Raw genomic sequence first — 21,105 nt, 5'->3', positions numbered from 1 at the left:
GAAATAAATGCACCCCATTAGAACACGAGCATGTCTGTGTGACTGGAATCGAGAGCTGCAAAGCACTTTAATCTGCTCATGGGGGCTTTACAGTGTCTGCGGGTATTTAATAGGCCTTCATAATCATTCATTCAGTGGGTGTATGGGAAAAAGCCTTGAAACAGAGCCTCTGTATCCAAAGAGAGTGGATCTTGACAAAATGATTTCTCAATGGAAGAGGGGCTTCATTAGCATAACAATTGTGGGAACTGCATGGATCCACTTTTCATGAGCACTGTAAAAAGAGAACATAGTACCATTATACGTACTGGTGAGAGTGGTTTTAAATCATTGGTAAAACTCTTGCGTTGTGAAATCTTGTCTGATCACCTGTACCCAGAAAGAATTTTATCCACAAATACGCACATGCTATTTCAAATAAATATGCTTTACTTTTTCACAGATTTATAATTCAAGGCACATTGTGGCTTAGTATAAGTATAATAATAGTTGCACCAGAATAATTAATTTAACAATTAATGGCCAGAATATCTAATTAATGTTTAATTATTGTAGTGTTCAGCTTTAGCTTAGAGCCCAGACGCCACATGGAAACCGTCAATTAAGTTTTTAATGTGACATAAACCAATTATTCAATCACATTTTGCGTCTTGTTGAATTCCTAAAAAGACGTGTTTTGGTGCTCATTGGTGCGTGCGCGGGTCCGGAGGCCCCTGTTCCGAGCCGCTGGGCCGCACTGTACCTTTAAACAGTCTTGTCCCAATTAGGCCTGGCCCCGCCCCCTGGAGCACACATCCCATGAGTCATAAAGTTTGATGTCCTGCCCAAACTTTAGACCAGACTGGAGCTAAACTTTTTTTCTAGAAAGTGAGTTGCGGAGATTTGCTCCGCAGACTATGACTCTCCCCTGGAACAATATTCGCCTACGGTTCGACTTGGCTGAAACGCACTAAAACAGTGTTTTCTCCAGCCGGGTCGTTTTGTTGATCGTCTTTTTCGGCCGCGTCTGCGTTTTCTTTCTGTTTTTTTTTTTTTTTTTTTTTTTTTTTTGGAAAAGTTGGGGCCCGGACGACAACACAGATTCCAGTGTGGAGCAGAAATGCGCTTTGTTACACGCACAGCTATGCCAGCGACAAACAACAGGAAAACAACGCGCTTCGCTGCAGACTTCGACAGCTAACGCACTTCGGAACCGATCGACCCGCTCGACTTTCAAACTTTAGAATGAACAACTTTTACTGAGTGTCGTCGAGATTTCCAGAATCCCCGTTGCGCAAAAAGAAGTGCGGGGTTTGTTTTCTCAAGCTGATTTTTGTATTTTCGGACATAAAGTTTGCAGAGTGTTTGGGACAATGGATCCGAACCAGCACAACCCTCCTGCCGGACACCAGATCGTCCACGTACGGGGCGACTCCGAGACCGACCTGGAGGCGCTGTTTAACGCCGTGATGAACCCGAAGAACACCACCGTGCCCCAGTCGGTACCGATGCGCTTGAGGAACCTGCCAGACTCCTTCTTCAAACCTCCCGAACCAAAGTCCCATTCCAGACAAGTAAGCCCGCCCCGTCTCTGCCTGCCCCTTCCCAGAAACCCTGCACACCCAGGCCCATCCTGTGGGGGTTCGGGCCCGCAGGACGTGACTGATACGCGCAGAACCTACTTTGTCGTCGTTTTTCAGCCTTAGCGGGAGTCAGTGTCTGTCTTTAGGATATACAAGTTATTTTAGATATTTAGTCCTGGCTTGTTTTATTACAGCGTGTTTGAGCGACACTTTTCACCAAGTTTCAAACATAAATGCGACTTGTGCGTAAAAGGAGGAGGCTTCCAGAAATGCCCAGACGCTCTTTGATGTAGAACATAGGAGGTTATGATCCTCAGAGAACGTTGTCAGATTGGCTCAACTCACATATAAACTTAAATAAAGTTGATGTTCTTAATTTGACGTCAGCATTTATCTATTCGTCTAAAAGAGCAGCGACAGTTGAAATAGTCCAAGAAAGTTTGGAAAACAGTTGTTGTTTGTGAACGAGATCATTTCCGATCAAAAATAACGTCACCCCCCCCCCCCCCCCCCCCCCACACACACACACACACACACACACACACACACAACTGTTGCTTTACGTTCGCCATCACTGCGCATGCGTTCGCTCTCAGCGAGGCTGCGCTCTCCCACACACATCCCCATCCCTGTGTGTTGTGTATATAGTTACACAATATGGGATTTTTGGTCTCTGGGTGAAGTATACTGCATTAATTATAATGTAGATGTAGATAATTATAATATTAATTACTAGTGTTTTTTCCCCCAAACCCAGGCCAGCACGGATGCTGGAAGCGGCGTGGCACTCACTCCCCACCATGTGCGAGCACACTCCTCCCCAGCCTCCCTGCAGCAGGGCGCTCTCTCTGGTGGCTCACTGCCTGGCATGGCCCCAGCAGGTGCCTCCTCTCAACACCCCCGCCAGTCCTCCTATGAGATCCCTGATGATGTGCCTCTGCCTTCGGGATGGGAGATGGCCAAGACGGCCAATGGCCAGAGATACTTCCTCAAGTGAGTATTCTGGCACCACGGGTCGTTACAGTTTACTTGCATGATATAGTTTTTGCAAATCCCAGCACGAATGAATAGAGCATGAATAGATGGTGAAAAGATGGCACCTCTGCTGTTCAATTAGTCATCCACCCATCTAATTAAACCCAACGAAGATAGAAAACAATATTTGTGTGTAACGTATGTAACCAAACCTGCACAGCTGTCAAAACTTATTTCACAGCTGCTAAATGACAAGTTCGAATTGTAGCTGCAATTGTGGTGAAGCCCAAGCTACCAGTGAGGTGGAGCTAGTCTGCTGAAGTGCATAATGGTGCCCAGTGTGGCTGAAAAGAGACAATTGCAATAGTTAAATAGCAGGTTATTAAATTTGGTGGTCTCTGCAAACAAGGGGAAGCATTTTAGAGACTCCTGCTGTATGTAGTGCTCATTCACTTGGTCTCAGGTTTCAGCACAGACAATGGGCCACTGTGGCTGCCCCAGACAGCAAAGGACATGGAGCTCTGCAAATCCCATCTGCTAACCAGCAGCTCTTCCCCACATTAATGATGTAAAACAAACTTTTTACACCGGTAGAGGCCAGAGTTCGCCGGCCAGTCCCACTTATCAGCAGCGTTTTGTCTTCCTTTATCTCTATTGTCTTTTTTTAACGCCTTTATTCTATGTATAAAGTTCGATTGGCTTATTCAAAAATGTGATGTTCTTTTTATATAATCTCATCATTGTTATCATTGTGTTGTAACATTTGTTTAAATGCTCAACAGCTCATGTTCACAGATGCCTCAACATGGAGTTTTCATTTTTCATTTGCAGCAAATGTTGTCAGTTCTTGGAAATATTACTCCCTCACATGGAGTCTGAACAAACACGATAGCCTCAAATTTCTTTGGATTAAAAAAAAGAGCTTTCAGTACCAGATGTTTCAAGGTTTCACATCTGGAGAGCATCTGGTCTCTGGTCTGTTTGGAAAAGGCTCTTTTAATATTAGTAAAAAAAAAGTTGTGGGAGGTAGGAGGGGAAAATGATGTTCTCACAGACTCTTCCAAGGTTGTTGCAGTTGTTTGGTAACAAACTGATCTAATGCCCTTAAAGACAATGAGACCAAGTTATAGTCTATACTGAAAGGCCCAGTGTTGTGTAACTTGTACGTCAAACACTGGGTGCACTAGTCCGTTCCATTCTTGTTTTGAGGATTTATTCATTTTTGGTTTTTTAAGTGAAACGTGTACATTTTGACTTGAGTTATTCTAGCATGTTGCACAGCAGTAGCAATTGTAGTGCATAGCTTTGAACAATCCAGGAGGACTGCTCCATCAAAGTGTAGATATTTGATCTAGAGTAAAGGCAGCCTCAGCAGAGCTGCCGAAACAGACACTCCCCTATTTATAAACGGGTTGTCTGTCCGGCTGAAGCACAGCGACAGTGCGCGTGGGTGGTTGGGTGGTGGGTGGCTGGACACAAGCACGGACGGACGGGTGGGGGTTGGGAGTCGGACACCAGCCAGCGGCTCGTATTTCACTCAGGTGACCGCTGTTGTCCCTAGAGATACTGTATATCAACGCGAAGCGAAAGTTTGTGCGTCCCCTCCCGCACCGCCGCAGGATTGTACAGCTGGGAACGATCGGCCTCTGGGAAGCGCAGCGGCCCAGCGGATGCCGATGTCCCACTCCCTCTGAAAGACGGGCTCCGTTTGGAATGAATGGAGCCGTGGCACTGTGATGGTGCCTCCTTTGTCAGTAGACTTAAATGGCAGCCATGTGGGGATGACTGGAAGAGGGGCCAAGAGAAACTCTGGCCCTGCCTTTGTCCCAGCAGAGAAACAGTGATCTTTATTCAGTGCACAGGCCTGTTGAGACTCATGTGAGGCTTCCCAAAATAGACAAATGGCTGACATAAGTTTAAAGATGGCGGTGAACCGGGGCAGAGCCTTACCGTAACCCTGATCGCCAATAACGGGTCATTGGCGCGTTGTATTTGGGATAAATCAGTTTAAACGTTACTGAGTGTCAGTGGTTTAGTCCGAATAGAACCTGGTGTTGGATAAGAGCAGGCCTCTGCAAACCATGTCTCTATTTTGTTTTGGCTGTTGCATAAAAAAACAAAACCCTTAAGCCGAGAGAAGATTGGGAGAATGTCAACAAAGTCTGTTGACCTTTCCTCCTCTTTCTTCCAGCAGTTTGCTGCGGCCTTTGATTTACGACAGCAGGGGCAGGGAGGTTGGGTCACCTTGCTTGGTGGTGGGACGGGGGCAGGGCCAGTCTCCAGGGCTGGGTCATAAACTAATGAAGGTTTCTAATTTAGACACACCGGTGAACTAGGAGGGGTAATCTCTGTTTCCGGGCACTTATTAAATGCAGCTTTGAGTGAGCTTTTAGTCCGTGGGAAGTCAGCCTTAAGCAGAGGAAAGCTTCAGGGGAGTAGCTATTGTCTGCCCTTAGGGGCAGGTAGAGCTGTGTGCTGATGGACGCTTTTGTCTTTTCTCAACTGGATTTAAACTGTTTTGATGAGCTTTGTTTCCCGCAGCCACACCAAATCACTTGTCTGCCCTCATTCAGCTACCAGTGATTTTACTTGATGTGACCAGACGTGTTATTTTCAATTATCTGTGTTTTATCGTGTTTTTACACACTTGTGGGAAAACTACGCAGACTGATAACTAGTCCAGCTTATGTGTAGACCATCTAGAGTTTCCTGAACATCTGCTGCACTAAGTCGAAGTACAAGAGACCCTCCATTAGAGGAGCGGAGATCAAAGTGTCTACTTGGACCTTGTTTTTCTACTATTCTTATTGTCTGGACCTACTGAGGTTTGGACTTGCACTTTTAGAACTTGTTGTTTTCCAGCAGACAGTTGTTCTGGTTTTGGATTAAAATGAAAACATTTTATTTCCTCCCTCCCTTTGCTAAGGTCCTAACTAGGCCGCTATAAACCAGGGCTTCAGTTAGTCCCAAATGGTGCTGGGAAGATGGGCCCTCATTTGGAGCAACTTTGTGTTTGACAAACGTTTGGTTTATTGACCACACACAGACAAGACCCGTCCCAGGTCAGCTGAGCTCTGTCAGCTCAGTACACAAATGGGACTGTGAGAAAGTCAGGCCCAGTGTTTACCGAAGTCCTGATGTAACACCTCTGTCCCAGACATCAATGCCTCTACTGTCGCTGAGGGCAGCTCCACAGAGACATGTAGTATCTGGGACGTGGACCTCTTAAGTCAGACTTCCCCCAAAGTACTCAGATTAATTGCAGAGGCATAGATATTAATTGAGTGGATGAAGAAATGTATTGTTGCATGGGTTCGTAGGAACCCATTAATAATTAACAACGCATGAGGGAGTCTATAAATAATGTTAGGGCTGCTGTATCTAAAAATATATGTAAAAGACTGATGTTGAAAGGGACGAACCAAAAGAACAATTTGTCTTTTAATTAGTCTTGAAAAGGAAGCTGCAGTAAACATGATGTTCTGCAGCTACATTTACCCTGCTACTTTGTGAATTAGTGGCTTTGTTACTGTGTACAATGATACAAACTCTCCTTCAAAGGGAAACTTAAAGCCACAAAAGGGTCACAGAGGTTGTCCCAATAATCTCTCTTGATGATGTCCTGCTGATAGAGAGGCAGCCAGGCATCTCCAGTCAGCCAGAGTGGAGGTGGTCGTCCTCATCTTAGTGGCCTGATTACATCTGGCCTCCCTCAGTTCACTCTTTAGTCACTGGCCTCAACCACCTTCCCAGCCTACACTCCCTGGGTGGGGCCCCTGTGGCCCAAGCATCCCATTTTTAACATTTGGGAGCTCAGCTGTGGGGTGTGTTTCATCACGGTTTCACTCCCTTATAGCTTCACTCCCCTGTTTTACACCAGTGAAACACAGCTTTTGACATCTGGCTTTCACAAGAGACATTTTCAGTGGAAAGAACAGTCAATATGGCCTCACATGCCTCTTTGATCTGTCGTCTTGGCAGGTAGCACAGCATATTTGGAGAAACATAAACCACGGAGCCGACTGCTTTTTGGCTGGAACATTACGGCTGCTGCAAATTTAAGTTTGTTTTCAAGGAAAGTCCTAATAAAAAATCAGTTGTAGTGATATTTTCTGAAACGGCAGATTGAGTCTCATTTCTCTTTCTAATTGAAAGCACCAGAGTTTTGCTGTTTAACGTCAATGTGAAAATTCTTCATAAAGTAGTCGCTGAAGCTCAGTCGTCACTTTTATAACAATAGACAAGGAAAAGCAAACCGTGTGATCAGCTTTGGACAGAAACACTGTACGCAAAATAATAGTCGTCCTCCGAGGACGTTATAAATAACGCCCACACAATAAACACCATCTTGATAATTGGACCATCAGTCAAAGAGATGTCAAGTCCCAGGGTGGATCAGGAGTCGCACCCCCTGCTCAGCGAACCCACAGCCAGCCATGATGATAGCCTGAGCCAAACCTGGCAGGATAACGGGCCGGGCCTCAGTACCTGGGCCGTTGGAGACCGTTCTTTAACGCTGGGTTGGATTTAGTCGCAACACAACACCCCCTGCCCACGTTAATGCTTGGTATCAATCAGGAGGACGTTTTATTTGGAGGATGTTGCAAACAAGCAGCGCCCTGAAACTGTTTATCCAGCCGGCCGGAGTAAGGGAGCCGCTGAAACATAAGCCACGTCTCCGCTCGGCTCTGTTTATGTCCCCAGCATGGAACCAAGATGAATCCAAGCTGATAGCAGCCACAGCCCTTTAATTTAGAACCCGAAGTTTCCCAAGTCCCACGAACTGTCCGAGTTGTTTTCCAGTTTGGCGTGGACGGGGTCTCGTGCAGCCGCTGCCCTGCCCCGAGGGGGGGGGGGGGGTATGAGTCCGTCCTGTTGAGCTCGCTGTGGTGTCACAGACATGTAAAGACAACACTGAGCAGTTGCGACCATGGAGGTTTCAGATCAGCAATTCCTAACAGCAACTGGTGCCTCCAGCCGTCCCAGCAGTTGCCGTGCCATTGTTCTGTTTTATGTTCCGCCTACAGGAAGCCGCATATAGCCCTGGCCATGTAGGGGTAGGGCCGCGAGCCGGCTCAATGGATTATCTTTTGGTTTTGAAGCTCGGTTATGAATTACTGGCTCTGAGTAATCATTTACCGGCCTCTTAACGTACAGTGCGACTTGGACGGGAACGCAGTGCGCGAGGGCTTTCGGGGATCATCACAATAATTAAAGTCAGTATCGGCGTAATGAGAGTTTTGTTTACATCGGTTTGTTTGATCGGCGCTTAGTTTGATAGAAAATTTAGTATTTGTACTTGGAGCTGTGCTAAAAGAGGCATACGCCGTTGGGGGGCAGAGAGCGTTTTATAATTAGAGATCTCGGAGGCTTTGAGGTTGTGTATTTTCATCGGTGTTTTCCAGCTGCAGCGTTTCTGTTTAGCATCAGCGTAGCAGCGCCAGCAGGCCTCTTTTTACGATAAACCCTCCCTTCCCTTATCCCAGAGCTCTTCTTCCAGTCTCCTCCCCTGTTCTCCCCTCCATAATAAATGTCATAGTTTCCAGAGTGGGAAGGAGGCAGCGAAGGGGGCAGGGCGGACGCTCGCAGTGTAACAGGACCACAGCAACTCATGCAGCCAATGGAATTCAGAGGGATTGCTTCCGTAGATGTTTTTCTCCCCTCTGACTTTTTTTTTTCCTTTTTGTAGTTGTCTCACCCCGCTCCCTGTGACCCCTCTTTCTCAAGGGGCCCCTCCAGTCTGAGCAGTTCCAGCTATTTTGTGTGTGTGTGTGTGTGTGTGTGTGTGTGTGTGTGTGTGTGTGTGTGTGTGTGTGTGTGTGTGTGTGTGTGTGTGTGTGTGTGTGTGTGTGTGTGTGTGTGTGTGTGTGTGTGTGTGTGTGTGTGTGAGAGGGCTGGGGGAGGGTTCAGTAGGGGATTTGGCAGCTCCTTTGATCAGTAAAGCATAAACAAGAGGGGGCTTCAAAATGGGCTGCATTGTGTGTGTGTGTGTGGGGGGGGAGTGCTGAGTCAGGCCCTCTCGCTCTGTGGCCCAGGAGCGAGAGCAGACAGGCAGGCTGGCATTACGGCGGAGAGAGAGAGAGCAGGAGAATCTGAATCCCTCACTTCACACAGCTGTTCCACAACATGGCACTCTGGGATCAGATGTGAAGAATGGCTGCCTGCGTGTGTGTGCGTGCGTGTGTGTGCGTGTCTGTGTGTGTGCGTGCGTGCAGCCACATCCAGCACTCGCTTATTACAGGGCAGAGATGGTCGAGGGCGGCGCTTCATTCTATTACAAACAAAGTCTTGATTCTGGCCGTGTGCGCTGCGTAAACAAGCTGAGAGAGTTCGGTTCCCGTTCGTGGAGACGGGAGCGTCTCCTGGAAAAAAACCCCCACAGAACCGGAAAAAAAAGAACAAGTGAATAGTGGGGTTTTAGGTCGTAGCTCAGTCTGTGCTTTTGTCAAGCAGGTGAAAGCTTTGTAAATGTGGCGCCAGATTGTTAAAGCCCCTGACACTCCACAGTGTCCGAGCCGCTTCCAGGAAAAAGGACCCCCTGCGTTGAGCCCTGGGACTGACCCTCCCTCAATAGAGAGGGTCCTTCTTGGGAGAGAAGGGCTTCCTGTATTAGCTTTCCATCTTAATCAAGCAACAAGTACCAACAAAGCACTAATTATCAATGCCTTCACAGAGCGCACACACAATGCACCCCCCCCTCCCCCCGCTCCTGTCCCAGCAAAGACCAGCCATAAAATAGATGAAGCAACATTGTTTGACTTTACAATAGTTATTTTGAAGCCAGTCACACTTTTTACTTTGCCTTAAATAAAAATACATACTGGACTTTAGGTAACTTCGTGTCTCCCATTTGAGTCATGACGTACAGTTGGAAGTGAATGGTAACAGGGAACGGTCACGGTTTACAGAGAGCAGCGGTTGGAATCAGTGTTTTCATCAAATCGCTCTGAGTCATCGGTTCCTGCATGTGACCTGCAGCCGCACACAGATCTGGCCTCTGATTTGAGCTCATCGCCGGCTCCGTTTGTGCTTATTGTGACGCTCCTCCCGTCTCCCGCAGCCACCTCGAGCAGACAACCACCTGGCAGGACCCGCGCAAAGCTCTGCTCCAGATAAACCAGCCGGCGCCGACCAGCTCGGTGCCCGTGCCGCAGCAGAACCTCATGAACCCATCCACCGGTGCGTATGCGAGCTCACACCAAGCATTAGGTTCAACATAAAACGCAGGTGAAATGGGAACTGTCACTAGAACTGTGAGTGAAGCTGGAAATGGCCCTGGGTGAGGTAAGACTCCTGTAGAACGTGACGGGTCCTGTCTGACATGTCTGGGGACCGGGTGACTCACGATCACGGTTCACACATGAAGGAAATCTGTATTGTTGTAACCTGTCAGGCCGATGAGTGCAGCCAGAAAAATAATGATCTTACATGTTAAAGAACAGGTGTGTTTTTTTAAAGACAAAGACTTGCTGTTCTATTATTATATGTTGTGCAACTCTGTCCCTCCAACAATATTTCCTCCGGCCTCCCTTCAGGTTCTCTCCCCGAGGGTTGGGAACAAGCCATTACGGCCGAGGGAGAAATTTACTACATTAACCACAAGAACAAGACCACATCCTGGCTGGACCCACGGCTTGACCCACGCTACGGTGAGATTATTACACCCGGGTTTCAACAAGCTCTCCTGTCAAAATGAAGTTTTAGCAGGAAGCTTCTCCGCTGCGAGGAGTTTCTTCTGTCTTTTCGTGACAGCAGACTTTCTCCAGTAAAAAAAAAAACGCCTCCTAATTCAAAAAATATGTATCACCACAATTGTGATGGAGTTCAGTTCTGTGTGATTCATGGTTCATTTCACCACGCTGCATTGTTTTGCAGTGACTAGTCACACGATTGCTTGTTGAAACCAGATTTAACCAAACCCCCACCCTCCAAATCTGCACCTAACCTTTTGTCAGCCATTTTAGTGTTGGGGCAACAGCTGAGTAGGCCATTAATCCCCGGGTCCGAGCTAACGTTTGACAGTTGGCTTTCAGAGCGAGGTGGCCAGGCCGGGTAAATTAGTGACAGGACCACATACGTGTGTTAGGGCTTCTCCGCGGCTGTGGGAATGAGCTCATTCTCCCGTGTGCCAAGTGGATGAAGGGCTCCCGCTTATGTCACCGTGACTCATTTACGCTTCAGGTGCCATCGTTCCCCCGGGAAGCGCGACGCTCCACACAGGCAGCCTGCGAGTCGGTGCGCAGCCTTCGCAGCTTCGGCCGCTTTCATTTTAGCGCGGCGTCTTATCGAGCTCGGACGCTTCAAGGCCGGGTCGCCTGTGAGCAATCCGGCTCCGAAGGCCGGCAGGAGGATCCACAACAGAGGTGTAAGAGGAGTCGGCAGCTGGGACGGGTGGCGCTTTGAAGATTTATACGTCCACAATGCACAAGGCAGGTGGTCTAGAGCAGGGGATCGGAGCACAGCACGGCACCCCGGGATCTGGCATCAGATGTCATTGTCAGGAGTCTATATGTGATCAAACATCATATCAAAATATGATTCAAACCATGTCAAAGAGTGCCGGGCTTTAGAAACCTGTGCTGCTATGTAGGTCTCCACTCACCAGCCAGCTGCTTTGATAATGGCGGCTAATTTGAGCCCGGAGAAAGAAAAGCTGCAGAGCGCCTTCAGCTGAGAGCTGTTGCCGACCGGCGTTCCCCTGCGTGAGGCCCAGCGCAGGCGCGGCCCCATTCTGCCGTAGCTCCAGACAGACTTGAATCTCTGCCAGGCCTCTTTATTCTGTGGTCCAACTCTTAATCTGTTCCAGACCTTTTCAGTCAAAGAGCTCCAATGTGAGGACGGGGGGGGAGGCAGCGAAAGGGGAAGAAGGAAAAGCTAAGGAACAGAACAAAATGCCGACGGGACAAGCATGCGTCCTCCTTCAGGAGCCAAGGAGGTGCGGAGCAGCAAACAAGCCGAGGCCGGGCTCTGCTGCATGTGCTGCTTTCTCAACAATGAGTGACCAGAAATATTCTATAAAAACTGTGTCCCAACCAGACTGTTTCTCTGTTTATCTAGAAACTAGAAACACAGCGTTCCCGTCCGTTTTTTATTAAACCTGTTAAATGGACAGCAGACAAATATGTAGCAAACCTTCAAAGGGGCCGAGCGCCGGCCTCAGCGAGGGCCTCCCAGCGCTGGCACGCCTCCGCTCCACCTGCCCCAGGTGATGCTGTGGCGTAATACGCCTGATGGCTGATAAGGGCCCGCGTTGCTGGCTGGCTGTGCTGCAGGAGCGCGTGAAGAAGACAAAAGGCAGACGGCATCGACTCGCCTCTTATCTGCTTGGCCCAGGAGCTATCGCCGGCGTGTGCGCTGCCGGCCGCAGCCACACGGGAACGCACGCGGCCCCGCTGCCGTCGGAGCTATCGCCGTGGCCCCGAGCTGAACCCGCTCCTCCCTCCGATCGCGCCAAAAAGCATAAATCCCTGCTTCGATATGCTCATTGTTTGTGCATAGTTGCTCCGGTAGCAATGGTGAGTGAGTTATTCCTGCACGCGGCGGTTCAGCGAGTTTCTTCCTGTGGCTAGTAAACACGGAGTTTAAATGGCAGCATGAAATGCTTTTATGAATTATGAAGGCCTGTGGTTGGAAGCGTTGGTAGGTCGAAGTTCAACAGGTAGCGCTAACAAGCGGTTACGTAACGCCTTGACAGGAGTCTTGACTTTCTCTTTCAAACCGGTTTGAATGACCGATAGTTGCTCTTCACTCTTCGCTGATACTTAACATATGGAAGTCAGAAGAACTAAAGTCAGTATCAGATCCCCACCCTGGATTATGAAAGCACTGTTTTCTCCTTAATCTCCTTTCGTGGAACTCCCGCCCCCAAATGCATGCGTTTCTCCAGAGATTGTGCCTTAAACAGACCGGGACGCGGCCCGTGTGTCGGGAACAGCCAATGGTGCCTTGATGGAGCAGTGATCCAGTCACAAAAGGCCAGGCTCAGTATCTCCCAGAGATAAGAGGCGGGAGAAGCCACACTCTGTCATGCACCCAGTGTGTGTGCAGCGTGGAGGGGGGCGCCGGGGTGCGTGGGCTGGTGGACAGGCAGACGAGGCGGGTGGGAGACGGCCCGCCGGCCCGGCCCGGCGGGGTGGGGCCCGCGGAGCTTCCCAGGGAGAGCCCTGAGCCGCGCTCCATTCAGCTGCAGAGATAGTGTAAACAGACAGTGATTGAATGGTGATGAGAAAGGTGCCGGGGCAGGCAGGACGGCGGTGAGAGGCAGCCTCGCATGAAAATCCTGCCCCCGTTCAGCCTTTGTTTGGGTCGCTGCTCCGGGCGCATAAGCAAACGGCTCCTCGCCGGTCCCGTCGCCGCTGCGCCCCTCGCGGTCGGGCACATGCGCTTCTTTCTGACTGATAAAACGTGTGACCTACTTTGCATGCATAGATTGCTTGTGTTTATTACACCCACCCCCAAAGTAAAGAATAACAAAGATTTCACTGGGAACAGCTGTGTTTTGAATACACACATGATATTGTAAACCTGCGCTGTAGTCGGCCTGTGTTCAACACAGATAAGGAATGGAAGCCAAAGTTGATGGACGCCCAAGAGGCAGAGAACATAATGTAGGTGTATTTTAAATTAAAGTGCGAGGGCACGGAAGGATAATGAGCGATTTGTTTAGGAGGACGCAAAATGCACAATGAAAGGCTAAGTCATGACTGATGCAATGTACAAAACCAACAAAGCCTGTCTTAGTCAGTGAGTGGGAGGAGATCAGGTCTTACAGGAATCCTCATTGTTTTAGACACTAAGTGGAAAACTTGTGCTGGGACTCCGGTCCTACACAACCTGCTGCACTGGCTCCAGATCTGAACTTCGCTGTGCACACAAACGCTGAGGCTTTTAGCATTTAAATGCAAGCAGGGATTTAAAGCAGTGGCTGCTGGAGGCTCGGGGTGTTTAGAGCGTATGGCCGATGTGGCTCCAGCGGGAAAAGGAAATGTCACTGTAAACCTTAGACCCGAGTCCTCCACAGAAATATATTTTCCTGTTTATAGTTCAATTTAAATGCACATAAATGAGCTGTTCTGTGGCGCTGATCTGCGTTTGTGCTCTTGTAGGCCTGAACCAGCAGAGGATGACCCAGAGTGCTCCGGTGAAGCAGGGCGGCCCGCTCCCTGCCGGCACCCACAGCGGCATCATGGGAAACAACAACCAGATGAGACTGCAGCAGATGGAGAAGGAGAGGCTGCGGCTGAAGCAGCAGGAGATGCTCCGGCAGAGGCCTCAGGTGCGTCCATACGCCTTTCCATCTGAACCCTCGAAATAAGAATGTGACAGAAATAGTCAAAGGCTCACGGGAAAAACGACTAACCAGCACCAGAAAGCTCACGAGGTGCATCAGTCCACAGCATGGTGGACAAAAGCTCAGCACTCACTTGGTTACTTATTGAATACCCTCAGGAGGACTTTATGCACCCAAGTAACCAGAATATGAGTAAAACAGTCTGGAGGAGGTGGAGAAGCCGAGTTTCATCTGGATTTCCAGTTAGTCCACGTAAACTGGAGACTCTCTGGGTCACTTAATTACTTGTAAACACAGTCAGTGTGTGTCCTAAATAGCCCTTCAACTCTGAGTCATATCGATGGGTACGCTGGTGGATCTTAAGCCGCTTTGATCGCCCTTTATTATTACACCACCCTACAATGAAGTGTCCTGACTCATCTGCGGTACATGTATCACTTCCTAACGCTGATGTGTCACCGCGCCGCCCACACTGGGTGGAGCTGCTCAGTGCTGCAGTTTACTCAAAGCGGTGTCATAACAGCAGAAACGGGCCTTTATGGTTATGAATGACGGTGCCGGCCTCTGTTTACCCTGCCGTTCACTGGGGTTGTTCAGAGTTCAGCGCAGGAAGTGACCCAAGCGGCAGCGGCTGTAGACGTTGGCCTGAGACGATTCTAAGAGACCCGGGTGTTGGCGAGTTTTCAGCAGAACCGACCCTGACGCACATCTGACACGTGAACATAGCTTTTAGAGCGACCAGGTGATTTCTTTTCTGTTTGATCCTCTGCGTCGTGTCAAAGACGACAGACGCAGGATTGATTAACTACACAAGGAAAGCATTAGTTGACACACGCAGCTCCGTTTACCAAATCCTCAGACGTCCACACTTGCCAGTTAAACAAAGTGCGTAATGGAAAATCAAATCTGGAGAAGAAGCTGCATTTCAGGCGTCGCGCACGTAAGGAAGAACACATGTTTTCAGACGGAGCATGGATTTCAGGAAACTCCTTGAGACCTCATGACTGCGGGTGGAGGTCACCGTTCTGTTCCACACAGCGAAGGTCTTACTGATCTGTGCGACTTGGCAGTAAAGTGCCAAGTTGTTGAGCCGTGCACAAAAAGAGCCCATAAAACCTTGGAGGCTGTTTACGTGTGTCTGCGAGGTAGCGAGTCAGACCTGGAGGAGGAAAACCCTCCAGGCTCTGCAAACGGTTCATCTGAAATCAAAATGAGGAAAAGGGAAAGCATTTTATAAAATGGCCGATTTCTCCTGCAACTAAAGCCAATGAACGCTTCTGCTCTGGTCGAGTCACTTCACCTTCCTGTTCAGGAAGAGGGTGAAAAAAGCAGCATGACTTCATATCCTCAACCTTATCTGACACAACATGTGTAGAAAACAATTGCATCCGACTGGAGCGGTTCCTCTGTGTGTGCAGACGCACGGCACCACGCAGCCTCTCTGTGCTAGTCCTTGTTTTTACCAATTAAAAGCGCAGCAGCAAGGCATGAAGCAGCTCCCAATGCTCTCGCACGGCTGTGCCTGTGTGTAATTAGCGTCTGAGGTTACGGGTGGGGTTGATTGGGTTGCTCACAGTTGTTTCTGCTCCCATCGTTTGCAGGAGCTCGCTCTGAGGAACCAGCTGCCCACCAGCATGGACCAGGATGTCAGCACGAACCCCGTGTCCTCTCCCATGGCCCAAGACGCCCGGACCATGACCGCCAACAGCTCCGACCCATTCCTCAACAGGTTGGTTTCACGAACGTCCTCTGCAAACAAAATGGAGGGCGTTTCCCCCCTGGAGCAGCAGCAGAGAGTGCGCTCGGCGAGAGCCTCGACTCGCTGGACTCATCAGAACTCATGTTTGAGCACTAAGTGCTGTTAAGAGCTCAGCAGGTTACACAAGGAGTAAAAACAGAACGCCAGTCTCTGGGCCTAACCCGCTTCACGTGGTGGTGACTCACTGGGATCAGCAGCGCTGAGCCAGCGTGCGCTGCACAATGACGACCTCTGGTGTCCAACAACACAAACCCAGCTGAAATGACGAGACGGGAGCGTTGCTTTAATCTGCTTTTAATGGGCCCATGTAGTTGCTGCTCCAGTTCTTCTCAGGACTGGATGAAGCGGGGAGGGACGTGAATAGCAAGCAGGCCATGAGAACATGCGGTCCAGTCTGTAGACAGGCCGGCCTAATCTCCCCTCCTCTCACAATGGCCTCATTCATCCTGCCTCCTCCACACTCTGCCTGCACACTTCTCCTCTACTAATCAGTAGAGACTTGTCAAATATCGTCTCTCTCCCTCTTTGCTTCATCAATATTCAGTATATTTTGCATTAGATGATGTAGAATTGGAGCTCAGTTGGCCGGGTCCCTGAAGGAACCATGGCCACGCTGTTGCTTCTCAGCCTGTGGCGTTCTTTTTTTCTTGGGCTCACACACACACTGGGCAGACATTTTATTTGGGTCTATATTTGTTTTCGTGTTCTCAGCGGGACCTACCACTCCAGAGACGAGAGCACAGACAGCGGCCTCAGTATGAGCAGCTACAGCGTCCCTCGCACTCCAGATGACTTCCTCAACAGCGTGGATGAGATGGACACAGGTGAGACACAACGCCTGATGAAGACGTATGCTAACGCCTGCTAACGCCCGCTAACGCTAACCTTGTGCTCTTCATCAGGGGACCCACTCCCACCCTCCATGGCAACGCAGCCAAGCCGTTTCCCCGACTACCTGGACGCCATCCCGGGCACAGACGTGGACCTGGGCACCCTGGAGAGCGAGAGCATGGCGGTGGAGGGGGAGGAGCTGATGCCCAGCCTGCAGGAGGCCCTGAGCTCCGACATCCTCAACGACATGGAGACTGTGCTGGCAGCTACCAAGATCGACAAGGAGAGCTTCCTCACATGGTTATAGAAAGGAGGCGTTGGCTCCTCCCCACACTCTGAACTGCTGCCTGCTCCAACCGTGAAGGATTCATAGATGATTTCACAAGACATTTCAGCGAGCCTCCCTGGACTTCTGTCTGTCTCGGCGTTTAAGGCCAACCTCTCCTGAGACGGTATTGTTCCCTTCTTTGTTTTATTTTTCCTCCCTGGTGTGTTATCTCTTTATTTTGTCTGTGTCTTCAAGGCTGGCCCATGAACAGACATTTACGCAAAGGGTCCCCGAACCTTTCACAGGCCTGTCGGTGAATCTAGGTCATCCCTACCTAGTGCAGGGGGTCGCGCCTTCCCCCGGTCCCCCTCAGTTGTCGCCTTGAGTCCCCGCCGCCGCTTTTTCCTGCAACATCGCACGAAGCAGCTCTAATTAACCGCGCTTTGGGACAGCTGCATCTAGCTCACGTAGCTCTATACTTAGCTGGTCACGTTCTGTAATGTTTGTTTGCTTCCTTTCAGCCTGAGAAACCAAAAATGATGTATTTGAAGCATTAGGAACGATACGGATTTGGAGTAAAGGTGACGTGAGGCCCAGCTGGGACACGTTGGCTTTGTTGCTGGGTGGGTGGGTGGGTGGATGGGTGGGCGGCTGGGGACTGACTACGTCGCTGCTTGGCTGTGCCAGCAAGTAAGTTAAACCTTCAAGATCAAGTGCCTTCAGTTTTATTCTTTGAGACGCGAGTACAACGAACAATGACGACTAGGTTTTTGTAATGCAGCAATAAGCATTGGGCTGCATTCAGAAACATCAGCTACACTTTCCTCTAATGATCAATAATCAAGTGTATTATTTTTTAAACATAAGGGGATTTAGGGATTTCTGTTTTAGCTTCTTTGTATTTCAGTCTTATTCAAACCTAATTCATAATTCATCATTTTATCCTTCCTAGTATTATTTTTAGGTTTCTACATATGTAGACGATCAAGTATAGTATAGATCAAATGGCATTTTGCTTTTGTTTTTCAATTTCTTTCATAGATGAATTAATACATCTTAACTGTGTCGACTGTTCTGCATCGACCGAACTCTGCCGCCACCGATCGATTCACGTTTTGGCTTTTGTTCGTTTGTTTTAACCACCTAGCCGATTCTTCTCGTGTCTGTTTATTATATACATATTTTTGTGATTTGTTTATTTGTTGATCACATCAGCAGCTTTTGCTCGTTTCTTTCCCGAACATTAACCAAAAAAGGTCGCGTCTCTCGGCTGATGAGAAGCTGTAGCCCTTGCATGGGTTAAACATTGCGACAGCGTACAGTAAATAAGTTCCAGTCTTCCTACAGAGGCAGCGCAGAGCCCTCTGTTGACGCTGCGCCTTGTGTTTTGGGGCACACACCACAGCTTGGACGGGCTCGAGTTTAGAGGTCACGACGAGGGGCAGTGTGGACGTCCAGGGTTCGACGGATGCTGGCGAGTGGAGCGGATCGATGCTCTTGATGACATAATTAAAGGAAAAACAATCAGTTATCTCAGTCAGGACTTATTGGGGCAGATTCCAAAGATGTTTTGTAATGACACTAATGCTTTAGCTCACGTTTTCACAGAGTCCAGAAGTGGTTTGATGTGCAAGTCATCCTCCGTAGGAACATGTATGTATAAGCTAATGAGAACACGATGTAGGTGTGTAAAGTGTTAGTGGACACTGATTAGGTCCAGCCAAGAGATTCTTTGTTATTTAGTGAAGACGGTTGTTGAGTGACTAACCCTGAGATTTGAGGATGAGGTTTCAGCAGGTTTCAGCGAAGCAAGTTTGTTTTCCTATAAGTGCTCACTTGTTTACATTCTCTCAAAGTAAGAAACAGCTACTGCTCATAATCACATTCTGATGTTTACAGCACCGCTACATTTTTAAAATCCTTGCAGTAACCTATAAATAATCAGCCCGACCTCGGTGGCGGCGTCGCAGGATGCCACACTGATTCTGTTGCCAACAAATGCTTCATTGGTAGCAAGAGCTTGATGGAACAATTTTTTAGATCAGCACAAGATCATTTTTATTCTGTCTGAAGAGAATTTTTTTTTAGTTGTGATTTTATTGATTATCACATTGTGTGTTGAAGATGGATAAACAGTGTTGGTGAGGACAATGCAACTAAAATGATTGGTACACTACAGTGCTTGTATTGCACAGCTACAGAGTTTTAATTTTGATGCAAAAATGCATTTTGTCACACGAACCTGATTTTATGCTTACTAGTGTGTATTTGTCAGAGCATATTAGCGGTTGACTGTTATTGTAGCAGTAGGAACTAATCAAGTTAAAGGATTTCATATTTAGAGTTTTCTAAATGCACATTAAATGAATTTATATTCAGTAATGATCTGTTCATTTTTGATAGATATGTGCATGTGTCTTAGAACAATAAATTCTGTTACATTGTATCTTTCTTTGTGAAATAAACTATATGCTTTGTGGTAATTCCGTGTGGTGATTTATTATTGATAGTCTATTTAACTAGATTGTAGGATATTGTCATGTGTCTTGTCCTAATAGTGGAAGGAAACTAGAAGAATCATAAACATGTATGGCAGAAAAAATACATATACATATATATACACACACATATCTATATATCTATACACACATATATATATACACACACACACGTCTATCTATCTATCTATCTATCTATCTATCTATCTATCTATCTATCTATCTATCTATCTATCTAATTTGTGTTTTTTTAAAAACAAAACTTCGTAAAAGTTTGATTTCATTTCATTTTTTTTAAGTTTAGTCTATCTATCTATAGATAGATCTATAGATCTATCTAATATCTATCTATCTATCTATCTATCTATCTATCTATCTATCTATCTATCTATCTATACATACATACATACATACATACATACATACATACATACATACATACATACATACATATACTGTACTATGACACATTTTTTACTATATTTTCACTACATCCTATATTGTGACCCTACTATACTAAAGGCATGTTTTTGATATCACAAAACATTAACAAAACTTTAGATTATGATCTAATACAGGTTTGCCAGAATAATACACTCGAGTTCTAAAATTACTTTTCGAGCACTTGCTCTCGAGCCCTTGCCCCTTTCAGTTATTTTTTTAGAAAGTTTTACACCTTTCCTGGTCTTACCGCAGAGCAGCCATTCCCTGTGTTAACGGGCGGCAGCGGCAGCGCCTGTGGCTCGCGGTCGCCCCCTTCAGGTTGAGACAAAGAACTGCCCCGCCTCCCAGTTCTCTGCCGAATTTTACAAGAAAAAAAAGTCGCATCCATTAATCAGATTGGGCAGGTTATAGAAAGTCATGGTATATAAAAATGTATGTGTATTCTGCAAACAATATATTAGTGACAAGCTGAGACACAGAAACTGGACCGCGCCACGTAGCAACACATTTTGTGACGGTTCGGGTTTCAGGGCTCGGCTCGTTGCGGCCGCGACCTCGTGACACCAATACGGAAAGACAGTACAGTACGGAAGGTACAGTGAGGTACAGTACAGTACAGTATAGTTCAGCACAGTACTTCTCTACCTGTCTTCAGCACACTTCTCACATGTGCGAGTCTTCAGGCGTTACACTCCACAAGTCCCCAGTGTAAACCGGAGCAGGTAGGAACCAATGTTATTATGATCCACAGACAACTCTAATGCTACACATGTTGAAATACATTAAAAAGTGCTGAAACCAAGGTTACACTATCACAATCATATTACTGTATTTTTAAGGCCTCTACTTGCATGTCACTGACTACAACGCTACACAGCGCTGTGTCGTCCTCTTCTGGCTCTATTCAGAAATAGCACTTAAATAAGTACAAATTACATCCACGCAGAGACGACAACACTAACACTTCCGGTCCGTACTTTCAAAATATATCTGTCGCCGAGCTACTATACATGACGGTTCTTTAAAAAAATGTGAAAAGGCAAATTTTAATGCATTTTAAAGTCGTGCTTAAGATAAATAAACCGGTTTGCACGTCTCATCTCGTGCAAAACGTGAAACTCATACAGAAACACGTCCAATTGATCTTTTCCTGCACTTGCTACACAGCAAGATTAATTTTACGAACCCAACCAGGTCGACGGAGACTCTGTGTCCACTATTCACCGGCTGAAAACGCCTTGACGCGTGGATATGAACCAGATCCAGAACGTGGAGCAAAGAGACACACGTTTGAAAAGAAACACGTGGGTGTAAATATCATTTCCTGTGCAAAACATCTGCGCAAACGTGACGCAACACAACGCTCAGGGGTTTTGTAGTTTTTTGGCTACAATAAGTGACACAATCTATTTATTGTGCTGTCACTCAAGACGTTTTCCAGATGTCGGTTGTTTATTCATAATTTGTGTGAGTCACTG

The 21,105-nt window shown here is 47.6% G+C and overlaps 1 protein-coding gene and 1 long non-coding RNA gene across 4 annotated transcripts; one reads left to right on the top strand and one right to left on the bottom strand.

The window, feature by feature from the left end:
- The first annotated feature begins 804 nt into the window (after positions 1-804).
- yap1 (Yes1 associated transcriptional regulator) lies at positions 805-19,168 on the top strand. Its single transcript, XM_029172344.3, has 8 exons — positions 805-1,553; positions 2,320-2,555; positions 9,598-9,716; positions 10,073-10,186; positions 13,643-13,812; positions 15,429-15,556; positions 16,298-16,410; positions 16,489-19,168. Exons 1-8 carry the CDS (start codon positions 1,353-1,355, stop codon positions 16,722-16,724), a joined length of 1,317 nt encoding a protein of 438 aa, XP_029028177.1. The 5' UTR covers positions 805-1,352; the 3' UTR covers positions 16,725-19,168.
- Positions 13,707-20,923, bottom strand: LOC114868602 (uncharacterized). 3 transcript variants are annotated; one of them, XR_008696368.1, is made up of 3 exons: positions 20,814-20,923; positions 19,875-19,979; positions 13,707-13,841 (listed from the first exon to the last, which is right to left on the bottom strand). It is a non-coding gene; the product is annotated as an uncharacterized LOC114868602 (long non-coding RNA). The 3 variants fall into 3 exon arrangements; XR_003788042.3 differs by lacking the exon at positions 20,814-20,923 and adding an exon at positions 20,273-20,803; XR_008696367.1 differs by lacking the exon at positions 20,814-20,923 and adding an exon at positions 20,273-20,803 and having other exon boundaries at positions 13,709-13,834.
- Between the last annotated feature and the right edge of the window lie 182 nt (positions 20,924-21,105).

This window comes from Betta splendens, chromosome 13 (assembly GCF_900634795.4).
Source record: "Betta splendens chromosome 13, fBetSpl5.4, whole genome shotgun sequence".
Lineage (NCBI taxonomy): Eukaryota > Metazoa > Chordata > Actinopteri > Anabantiformes > Osphronemidae > Betta > Betta splendens.
This window is presented reverse-complemented; position numbering and strand designations above follow the sequence as displayed.

What these genes read in the sequence shown, in the direction of transcription:
- yap1 (XM_029172344.3), top strand. Translation starts at nt 1,353, where the DNA reads ATGGATCCGAACCAGCACAACCCTCCTGCCGGACACCAGATCGTCCAC. An exon ending in CCTCATGAACCCATCCACCG is followed by an intron (nt 9,717 to 10,072) that starts GTGCGTATGCGA and finishes GCCTCCCTTCAG; the next exon opens with GTTCTCTCCCCGAGGGTTGG. An exon ending in CGTGGATGAGATGGACACAG is followed by an intron (nt 16,411 to 16,488) that starts GTGAGACACAAC and finishes GCTCTTCATCAG; the next exon opens with GGGACCCACTCCCACCCTCC.